Here is an 11,446-nt window from a genome sequence, read left to right as displayed (position 1 = left end):
TTTCGAACATTCGACTAAGTAAATTAAATACCTCCAGGGTCCTTCTTTAATTGCTAGAATGGTTCTCTCAGTGCCTCATGGATGGAAGATGTTGTAAATGCTTCAATAATGTTGTCAAGTGTGGAGTATGTTTATCAACCTAGTTCCTATTATTTTGATATTGCTTAATATCTGAATTAATTGATGGGATATCTTTCTTGGTCGATTTTGAGAAGGTCCTATCCAAATTTTACATTCTAAAAAAGATATAGGATGCTTTTTCTGGTGGCAAATCCTATACATCGCTCGTTAGCGGCAGGAAATACGGCCTGCCCGCTAACGGGCCGACTTGGGTTGCAGCCCATTAGCACGGGTTTTTTTCTCTATTTACGCGCGGTTTTTGTTTTCTTTTGTTTTTTCGGTTCTCCGATTTTGGTTAGTTTTCTTACAGTTTTCTTTGTTTTTTTGTTTTTTTTCCTTTTTATACCTTTTCTTTTTCTGATTGATTTTTTATTTTTTCAAAATTTCTGAATTTATTTTAAACATAAATATTTTTATTTTCATAAAAAAGTGTGAACACATTTATTTTTTGAACTTTTTTTAAAAATTATATTTGAGCAAATTTCGACTGGTTCCAGGTCCATGACGTAACGCAAGTTGACTGGTTCCAGCTCCTCCAGTGTGCCAAATCGGATCCGAAAGAAAGAAGGAAAGAGCAAATCCCTAACCCTAGGTCGACAATGGCGGCGGCGGAGGAGAAGTGGCTGATGACGTCGGAGGAGGAGAAGGAGAAGGAGGAGGAGGCGGGGGCGCGGTACTCGCTCTGCATCGTGCGCGATTGCGCGTGCTACCGGCATAGATACCGCTCGCCCCGGACCCCCCGCGTCGCCCCCGGGAGGGACTACCACTGCATGCCCGCCGGCGCCGACCAGAGCCCCACCTGGTCCCTGCTCGTCGGGATCATGGAGGGCGCCGTCCTACGGCTGAAACGCCTCCGCGTTGCACGATCCGGGCTGATATTCGGCCGGAGCGACGACGCGCTCGAGTCCTTCCGCGACATCGACATCCCGTTGCCGACTGGGTGTTGTTTCAGCACCTGCGCCGCCCTGGCTCCCGACGGCCGCTCGCTCTGCGTTCTGCACGGGGCCTACAATGAGAAGCCCCGGGCCCTGCAGCTGACTTTGCAGCCGCATACCAACACCGAGGAGCCGGCGACTGAAGGGAGGAGGTTCCCGTTGGAGCTGGATCTGCCGGAGGTTGAAGCGGCCAGTCGTAGCATACCCATTTACGTCGGCGACCACTTGTGGGCTCTGTCTGCCATCGAGAAAGGACCCAATTTCAGCGTGCTCATGCGACGGCTCGTCCCCGGGGACGGATGGCAGCAGGTCGGCCACACCATCACGACCCCATACGTGCACGGCCAGTTCTCACTGTGGGGCAGCTGGTTCCTCCAGGGCTATGCCGTGCTCCCAGACGCTGCGCTGATCCTCGTCTCCTTCAACCAAGGCGGCCTCTTCTTCACCTTTGCCCCCGACTCCGGCGACTGGACCCGGGTGCCCACAGACGCGACAAGGTCGCCAGACTACGTCCCTATCCTCGGTCGGGGCGTGTACATCGAGCAAGACAAGGCCGTCTACATGATCCGCCACAACACCATCTACGCCTACAATCTCACCTTCTACCAGGATGATCAGGGGAGGCAGCAGCTCGGGCAGCTGGACCCGCCCATCACAATCGATTCCGTCTGTCCTTTCAATTCCTGCCAAGGCTACGGCTTCCTCACCCGTCTCGACCCCGACCGCCTCATGTGCTCCGTCTGGATCAGCCTCGGTTCAGGTCCACCATGCCACTGTGGCAACCTACATGCCATCGTCACCACCTTCCGCCTCCGCCACCCGTCTCAGGGAGGAATAGAGGTGCTGCATTCCTCTTTCCGCCGGGTAGACATGGTGCCCAGGCCAAGACAACAGGAATTCTGCTTTCTACTGTAAGCATTTTCTCTAGCTAGCTAACTTTTTGGTCGCCTTGCCTTACTTATACTATATTTCTGTCTGTCAACTAATCATCCATCAACCAGGGATTATGAGGACAAGGACTCTCCGGTGGTGCTGCTCCAACACGATCAAGGGCAGGAGGATCTAACCAGTTCCCAGGACATCGACCGCCCCTCCAAGATGCTTGAATGTTGCAGGTCTTGATTCATCTGAATTTTGCTAGCTTCATCTTTGATCCCCTCTCTGTGCACCGTCTATATTTTTTTGTACCCCTATCTATGTACATCTAGTTGTGGCAGCAGCACAGGTGCTGAATCCTTGATTTACTAGAAACAGACCTTTAAGCCTTCAAATGCATGTTACGTTTGCCGTATTGTTTACTTGGGTGTTGATCAACATGTCTAACTGCTCTACAATTTAACTGCCGCTAGCATTTTGCTTCTGCATATTTAATTCAGACCAGTCCCATTCATTGAGTGGGTCACTTTCGCAAGTTGTCCATTTCTAAAGCAGAAAATGCCCTTTTGGTTCAGTATTCTACTTCTTAGGATTTTTTTTATGGAGCTTATTTGGGTTGAAGACCCTGTTGCTGGCAGTTCGGAAGTATAGTTAGCAGTGGTTTATTATGACTTGTTTTTGCACTGCTATGCACTGTCAATTGATTATTATGGCCAGTGTTGCACTGTTATGCACTGTAAACTGATTATTATAACTGCTTTTGAACTGTTGTGCACTGTTTATTATGTTATATATGGACTGATTTTTGGGGGCACTATCCAAAAGTGTCTCAAAAGATCAGTATTTTTGCAGGCACTTTCTAGCGGTGTCTTGCTTGATCCGAATTTAGCTTCATGTTTAACCTAGCTTACATCTAACCAAACTCCTCTTGGTGAGCGCATGACATGTTTTCTTTCTTCCATGTAGACAGTATTTCACACGGGAAGACCCACGGATGTGCTTTCTGTGCGGCAGCGATGGTCACATTGCCCGTGAATGCTCTTTCCCGCCACAGGAGCGCTCCTCGGCAATGCCACCCTGGGGACCGACTAGCAGCATGCCGGTTGACCCTGCTTCAATGCAACGCCAAGTCAGTTTTTCAAGTTGTAATGTTGCCCCTCTGAACCCTGCTACAGCAACTATCAAGAAAAGACTGTTTATCGTTTGCAAAATTGGCTCGCAACCAGTGATCTACCCGACAGGTGTTATGGATGAGAGTTTACTGTTAGAACAACCCAGTGCCATGCCTCTTGAACCGTGTTATGCTCCAGATGGTGGTGATGACTATTGGCACTTTATTCATAGTGGCTCAAAAATACACGCAGTCTCGTGCACAAGAGATGTTATGTTTGAGTTTACTCTGAACAAGCCCGTGCCGAGTATCAAGCTACCTGTACGGTGGCCTAAGACTGATCCTTTCGTTATGGTTATCAGAGTTGGTGGAGAGACCATTGGTGTTACTGATAGTCTGGAAGTTTTCCACCAGAAAGAGTCGACAGATGGTGGATCCACCACGTGGTTGCCTTGCAAGACAGATCAGTCGCATGTTCTCCGCAGGAAGGTTGTGATATTTGGATATGTACAAGTGACTGATCATTCCTTTCTACTTTGGGATGCTGTCACAGGTTCGTGCCTTTTGTTTGACCTGGGTGCAAAACGATGGCGCGTCGTCATGCCTTGGGCCGCATTCAAAGACAAACTGCCAAGGACTAGCCCAGACTGTTTCTTAAATGGTAGATGTGTATTTGTGGATGGTTTTATCTACACATGCAGAGATGGAGGGCTTGCTGCTCATCAACTACTTCATAAAGATCATTCTGTGTATCTCAGCCAGCCGATCTTTCTACGATTCTCATGGCTCGTAGAGGGTGTGAATTATGACATGTGCTTGGATTATGCTGGCAAAGATGTGGAATCTGGTGCTATTTTTTTTTACGTGGTGCAAGGTGAATAGCTCTCTCTCTCTCTCTCTCTCTCTCTCTCATGCATGCATGGTTGTGATTAGTTGTCAGCTATAATATTGTAATATCTTTGTCTATGCTAGGTGGACATTCACCACCCAAGAATGATGTGCACATCACCATTGTCCAGGTTAAGACTAAAAGAACACCCAGCAATGGAATGAAGCCAGTGAGAGTATACCCTGTGGACCGTACCACGCGTCCCTTGCGTTACACAGGATCCTTCCGTACCATATGCTGCTTTGCAGCCTCTTTCTGATGGATGCAAGCCTTATTATTAGTATATATAGGCTCTGTAATATTTGTAACCTCTAAGTTTCCATGGCACTGGACATCTCTGTCGGAAGTGGATGATGAGAGGATCTGGACTTCAGGTGGCACTCTCCTGTTAGGTGCCAATTAGTTGTATTTTGGTGGTGGTAAAACTTAAACTTCTCTAAGGGCCTGTATGTAATGATTGGTGACCCTGATTAATCAATCCCAAACATTTGCTACCTCTAGAGGTTGGCCTATACTGTGCTTTTGCTCGTAAGTGTGGGGACCCCGGACTAGCTGTCCGAAATACCCGAAATACCCTGTTATGCATTCAACTTACGATCCATGATCAGTGTGCTGTGAGCACATAACCGAACTGAATATCTAGAGTTACATCATCCATTACAAAGTACCGAACAAATAAGTCTTACAATAAACGGTCACATGACCATTCTTATATAAAGACCACTTCGGGCAAGTTCATCACACAGGTGCAGCAGATACACATCAACAGCGTCGGGCTCAAGTTATGCCTTAGACCTACAGGCAGCTGACTGGGAGATTGTCCTAGGTCGCATAGTCGTCTTGGTAAACTCCGTCGTCTTCATACTCCTCCTCATAGTCTGGCCAAGTTAATAGCCAGGGACAAAGCCGTGAGTACATTTGGAATGCATCATGTATTTGGCTACTAATTGTGGGGTTGCGGGAGCGATAGAAACCCAAACTCACTTAGAGTAGCCATGGAATTGTGGAGGTGAGAGGATGCTAATAGACTAGTCTATTAGCATCCTCTCACCTCCACAATTCGTCTATTAGCATCCTCTCACCTCCACAATTCCATGGCTACTCTCTGTTCCTGCGCATGTTGGCCACATCCTCGACGCCTCCCTTGCGCGCGGCCACCACGCCTTCGTCATCTCCCATGTGTGCGGCTGCCGCCATCCCCGACCTCCTCCCTATTGGCGACACCGTGCCTTCATCTGCCACCACACCGAGCTCTGCATCCACCGCGCGTGGCCGCCGTGCTTCCTCGACCTCCTCTCCTCTCTAGCCATCGCGCCCTCGTGTGCGTCCATGCTGATCTCCGGCGGTCGAGCTCCGCCTCTCCTACGTGCGGAGGCCACGATGGCGACGCCGCGTCCACCGCCGAGGGAGCAGCAGTGCTGCTACCTTGTGGAAGTGTGGTGCTACCATGGTGGCTGGGGATTGCTGCAAGCGGCAGCCGACCTTGCTGCCAGCGGCGACCAACCTAGCTCCAATCGGCGACCGCCGGTGCTCCAAATGGTCTGCCGACCTTGCTACAGTCGAAGACCAGCGTTGCTACAAGGGGCAGTCTGTCTTGCTACAATTGTCTGACAACGTTGCCACAGGGGCGGTCGGCGTTGCTACATGGAGGCGAGTGGCTGCTAGCGGCTGCTGGCGTTGCTACATGGAGGTGGCGGCGCTACTACAATGGCACAGTCACGTTGCTGCCAGCCGTCGCCGGAGTTGCTACATGGAGGTGACGGCACTGCTACAATGGCACAGCCGCGTTGCTACATGGATGAGGCGGCGTTGCTACGATGGCACGGCCTGCGTTGCTACCAAGGACGCATCTGAGCTGCTACTAGCAGCTCGACACTGCGTCGATTCTACGTCGACCTTCGTGGAGGAGCGACGTTCGGCGTTCTCCGGCGACGTCGCGTCGGTTCTCCGTCGACCTCCGTGGAGGAGCGTCGATTCGGCTTTCTCCGACGACGTCGCGTCGGTTCTCCGTCGACTTTCGTGGAGGAGCGACATTCGGCTTTCGCCGGTGACGCCGCGTTGGTTCTCCGTCGACCTCCATGGAGGAGCGACGTTCGGTGTTCTCCGGCGACGCCACGAAGAGAACAGTTGGTCGCGGGAGTTCAGAGATGATGGCCATGGCGCTGTCAGATTGCATCATGGGCGTTTTTTTTCCTTTATTTTTCTATGTGGGACGTTGACCCGTTTTGAATGGTTCGATTGTCCACATCCTACGGCTGCCGAGCCTGCCGACCCGGGGGATCGGATGATTTGATCCCCCGGGGGACGCCCAGCACTACCCAAAAGGAAATCATAATCAAACATAACGCACCACGACTCCTTGATCCATTTTGTTGTTTCGCCCGAAGGGGGTTATCAGCGGTCCTTAACTCCTCACGAACGACGTCTACTTGGAAGAAGCAAATACATTCATAAGCACTCAATTCGACAGAGCTTGGAACCAGAACGAATAGGAAGATCTCGGACATGGGGCGCACGGCGGCCGGAGACCGCGACAGGGACCAAACCCGAGCAGCGGATTCGTGGACGAAAGCGACGAGGAAGACAGGGAAAAGAACGCGGAACTCACCGCAGGGACCGATACCAGCTTGGCGTTGAAGGCGGCCTACCGGAGGCGAGGTAGATGGCGGCGACAATGTCGGTGACGTGGAGGAGGATCTTGATAGTGACGCTCCGGACTGCTCCGGCTCCGCTGCGACTTCGTGGAGGATGTATGGGTCACGGAGAGTAGATTCCCGTGACCAGAAGGACTTGTATCGGCCCACGTCGACGGCAAGGTCGAGCTCTAGGCTCCAGCCATGGCGGTTTGGTGGAGAAAGTGGAAGGGGCGGCGCGAACAAACAGGGAGGGTTAGGGTTTGTTGCGGAGGCCCGGCGTTGGTTTTGTAAACGAGGGAAAGCCTCGGAGCCGCTGGATGGAGCTTGCCTCGGACGTGGCATGTCGGAGGGTGGTTTTGCCGGATATGAGTAGGGAGACGATGACGGACGGGACGGACTGATGTGGAGGTGCCAGTTAGGGAAAACTGGGCCGCAAGGTAGAAATTGGACTCTAAGTGCTGCTGGCTGCTTTGTCTCCCCGCGGCCCTTTTCTATTTCTTCTTTTTCCGCTTTTTCCTTTTTTTCGTTTTTCTCTCGTTATTTGATTTATTTTGCTGTTTTAGTTTTTTACAAGGGAGAATAGGTTTGAAACATAAATTTGGATATTGAAACAGGGGAGTGCTCGGAGGTGTTAAACCAGCAGATCACACCCCTACAGAGATTTTTTTAGGGCATTTCACAAGAAGAAAATTGAGGGTACGGTATAAAAATAATTGCTCCCTCTTATCCGAAAAAGCATCTTATGAGATATTTTGAAACAAAAGCCTTGTGTTTGTTGTCTTCTCAGCCCGCATTCTACCTTCCAAGCTGGGTGGATCTCCACAACCCTTGGTCCCTGCACCCGCCGCACCCCCTCCTCCACCTCCTTGTTGTGCACCAATCGTGCACCACATATGGCGTTCGGCCATCAGCACGCCTGACGAGGGAGCTCCTCGGTGACGGAATCCTGCAGGTTAACACGAGACATCGGATACCAAACAAACAGGAAGCAAGATTTATCCAGGTTCGGGACCCTCGATGAGGTAAAATTCTTACTCATGCTTGTCTGATCTTGATTTATCGATAAAAAAGTTACAATGGTGCAGCCGATAGACAGCGTTGTGGTGAACTCGCCGGAATTCAAGGTTTCTAGGGTTGATGTATGCTACGTTGTGTTGATTGCGTAAGTGTGTCGTTCGGCAGGCCCCCTCCTGGCCTTTATATAGGAGGCCAGGTCCCGAGAGTCCTGCCCGAACTTGACTAGATTACATCAAGGTTTAATCTATCTTTCCTTTATCTATGTCCCCTTGCCTTGTTCGGCAAGAGTCCATCTTCTTGTAGGTCTTCTCCGTTGCAACCATCGTATGGGCCTACCTTGGCTCATGACAACCCTCGTGAGCCCCTTGTTGGGCCGGAGGAGGTAGGCCAATGTCGGATACTTGAAGGGTAATTCCCACATCAGTAGCCCCCGAGTGGTTGGCCAAAGCGAACTTTCATGCAGAGACTAAAGATACTTTCATCTGAATGCCTTGATCAGCCGAAAAATATGGAGTCTTTATGCTTGTCGTAAGGTTGAAGTTGCCTGATATCGGGTGTGCGTCCAGCGCTTCCAAGGGGAGTAGCCCCCGAGTCTAGGGACGGATGCTTGCAACCGTGCGTAGACTTAACTTGTACTACTCGAAGACCCTGCTGTCGATAGTTTTTGGACTTTCTTCTTCATACGATATTTTGAATATGTCGGGTCCTTACAGACTTCGGGAGAAGCCGAACAATTGATCATACGTAAGGCATAAGAGTAAGGAACCCAATTTTATCCGGCGAACCGACACTGGTTAACTGCCGAAGGCAAAATAACGTTACCCTACACAGGTTCAAGTCCCCAGGCTCGAACCTGGATTTGCTGGAACCTTCGGGTCCGTTTTTCCATAATTATTTATGTCGTTGATGCCTTTATCGATCGGGTGCGCATCCAGCCCCCGAGCCTATGGATGATTGTGAATTAATCATGCGTATGCTTTATACATTCTCTAGCCGAATGTTGCAGATATTTTCGAGGTTTACTTATATTCGGGTGCTCCGTTGTAGAGGAGCTGATGACTTTGATGATGTCAGTAACGACGTGGCAACTGCAGCAGCGCAACTGATGGGACGTGATCTAGCAGGCTCACCCCTTGTCTGCGCAATCAGTTTTGGAAATGACCGGACATTACGCGCTAACCAAAGCATTTCCTCGATCCTTGCGTGTAGTGGAGGTAATGGGCCTCCGGTTTGCCTCTTTTTGCGACACGTATTCAACAAGATTTCCATCAACTTGTCAATGGCGTGAATCTGGCAGTCCAATTCCAAAGTGATTTCCCTTTATAAGGAAAACTTGGGGATTAACTTATTCTACCCCTGCCATCATGTTCTTCGTCCTTCTTGTTTTCGCCTCTCATTGCTGTTGCGCCCAGATCCTTGAACCCCCAAGACACCTTCGAAGCTATGGGCAGGAAGAAGGGCGCCGCAACTGCCAGCACTGCTGCAAGCGCCAATGGCTCGAAGGCCACCGCAGCTGCGCCAAAGAAAACCGCACCAAGAGCTGCTACCGCCGCCGCCAGGGACGCCCAATAAGATTGGACATCGTCCACCGTCACCAAGCATGACGAATAGAAAATGCGGAGTCTGGGGCTGATTTCCAACGACAAAGGAGATGTCCGCTTGCTTGGTTCAGACTCCCGTCCTAATCCCCCCTCCCGCCGGATTTACTGTTATATTTGCTGCTGACATAGGCATCCCCAATGGGCCTGCCGAAGATGGTACCCGGGGTTTACTGAAGGCCCATGACTCAAAGAATATGAAGCCCGGAAGCCCAATTGACTGTCGATATGGAAAGATAGAATTGTATTAGGAATAAAAGACTTGTAACCTATACGGGACGGACTCGAAGAGTCTCCTAGAGTTTGTAACTTGCGCAATACGAAACCCTCGGCTCTGCCTCCTATATAAGGGGGAGTCGAGGGACGAAAAAAGGATCGATTCCATTGTCAATACAACGCTAGTTTTCTAGCAGTCGAGTACTTTTCCGGCTGAAACCCTCGAGATCTACTTGCCCTCTACTTCCACGAAAACCCTAGTCTACAATCCGTAGGCATTGACAAGTTGATACCTTGTCAATTGGCGCCGTCTGTGGAAATAGAGGCGACAAGGAGCTGATCTCGATGGCACGTTCAACATTGTCGACATCTTCGGTGGCAAGCAATGCGATGGACGGAGGTAAACAGATCAAAACTGGCCTCGTTGATTTTGTTCTTCACCCCCCCCCCCCCCCCCCCCGCCCGTTTGGATGCATATGCCTATCTGGAAGAGCCAATGGAGATGAAGTTTGGGAGCTTCTGATTTTGCGTCGGGAGAGAAGGATCACACCGTTTGGCGGCACCGATCCATTCGGGACCGCTAGCGTTCGGTTCCGATTCCTCGAGATCATCATCGTCAACCAAATCGAGCGGCGGTGAAACTTCGTCGACAAGCAGCATCAAGAATGTCGCCGACGGAGATCTCGCCAATCTGTTCGGCGGGATGTCGTTCGAATCGTTCATGGACTCCGATCTCGACAGCGATTCAGAAAGCGTCGATAGCATCAGCTTCATCGACAAATCTACCCTTATTCGGGAGGTCTTCGCCGATCATTACGACGGTGTCACCGACCCAGAGGATGATCACTCAAGGCCAACATACCATCAAGTCTACGTGATTGGTGAGTCAAGTCATCCAGAGGGCAAAACATCAGAGGCTTTCGATGATTTGGGAAATCCATACATCGATCCCGCTGATCTTACGCGAGGTTTAGGAAACATGTATGTCGGGACCTACACCACGCCAGAGGTTGCAACTCCCGCAAGCAGCTTGGAACATAGCGACAACAGCCTTGAACGGTACAGATCTGTTGACCACCGCCGCTACGGTGGAGGAGTTGCAAGCATTCCAATACAGGCCCGTGCGTGCTGGCCGAGAGATGGAGAAAGAAAGGGAGATACTTGAGAAGAGAAAGGTTGCAGCCTCTGCGTCAAGCAGGCGAACAGCTGAGCTGAGTCGACAATCAGGTACTTCGGGAGATAGTCACAGAACAGCTTACAATGGGGCAAGGTCTCGGATGCAACATATACCTGAAGGCGAGAGGGAGCATCTGGTCCAAAACCTCGACATGTCCTTTATGTCGATAGACACAAGGGGAAATATTATTCCCAAAACACCGGAAGTCGGATATATGGCGACTCAGGCTTTCATACTGGCATCCAGGCCACCTCCTGGAGATCCAAGAGAAGCATTGTACAATATGACTATGGCAGGAGTTGGAGTCATGGGAACAGCGTTCGCAGGTACAAGTACACCTCCTGAATGTGCTCCAAGGCAAAATAGTCCACGACCTACAGTGCTAGTACAAGACCCTCCAAGAACAAGTGATGCGAGAGATACAGCGACACATGCGCGGGTCGATAGAGCACGGTAAGAAAGGAGAGAACGTCGGCATTCACCAGAGTTAGATGTGGAGGATATGTGCGGGCTCCCTTGTTTCACTCGATGAGTTCGTAAAACTCGGGTCCCATATGGGTTTAAATTGCCCGACAACTACAAGAACTTTGATGGCTTGCAAGATCCTGAGGACTGGTTAGTCGACTACCTGGAGACAGTGAAGTTGACGGGTGGAACTAAAGCAACGGCCATGCAGAGCATCCAAGTACACTTAAGTGGAGCAGTGCGGTCATGGATAAGAAAGCTACCGCCTGGGTCCATCGACAGCTGGGAAACTTTCGAGGACATATTTGTGAAGAATTTCCTATCCACATGCAAGAAACCCGCGTCATTAGAGCAACTGAGGGCCTGCAGGCAAAAGTATGATGAACCAATGAGGACGTATATCCAG

General features: G+C 50.5%; 1 protein-coding gene across 1 annotated transcript; it reads left to right on the top strand.

Annotated features, from left to right (window-relative positions):
• Positions 1-719: 719 nt before the first annotated feature.
• LOC127295789 (uncharacterized) lies at positions 720-4,401 on the top strand. The gene is made up of 4 exons (XM_051325787.2): positions 720-1,966; positions 2,057-2,170; positions 2,898-3,916; positions 4,015-4,401. The coding sequence occupies exons 1-4, from the start codon at positions 720-722 to the stop codon at positions 4,188-4,190; spliced, it is 2,556 nt and encodes an 851-aa protein (XP_051181747.1). The 3' UTR covers positions 4,191-4,401.
• Positions 4,402-11,446: the final 7,045 nt, after the last annotated feature.

The sequence above is a fragment of the Lolium perenne genome, chromosome 4, assembly GCF_019359855.2.
Source record: "Lolium perenne isolate Kyuss_39 chromosome 4, Kyuss_2.0, whole genome shotgun sequence".
Taxonomy (NCBI): Eukaryota; Viridiplantae; Streptophyta; class Magnoliopsida; order Poales; family Poaceae; genus Lolium; species Lolium perenne.
The sequence above is the reverse complement of the archived record's forward strand: the minus strand, read 5'-3'. Positions and strand labels throughout refer to the sequence as shown.

Coding starts and splice junctions, on each gene's coding strand:
- LOC127295789 (XM_051325787.2), top strand. CDS start 720: ATGGCGGCGGCGGAGGAGAAGTGGCTGATGACGTCGGAGGAGGAGAAG. Junction 1,967..2,056: donor CAGGAATTCTGCTTTCTACT/GTAAGCATTTTC, acceptor TCCATCAACCAG/GGATTATGAGGACAAGGACT. Junction 2,171..2,897: donor AAGATGCTTGAATGTTGCAG/GTCTTGATTCAT, acceptor TCTTCCATGTAG/ACAGTATTTCACACGGGAAG.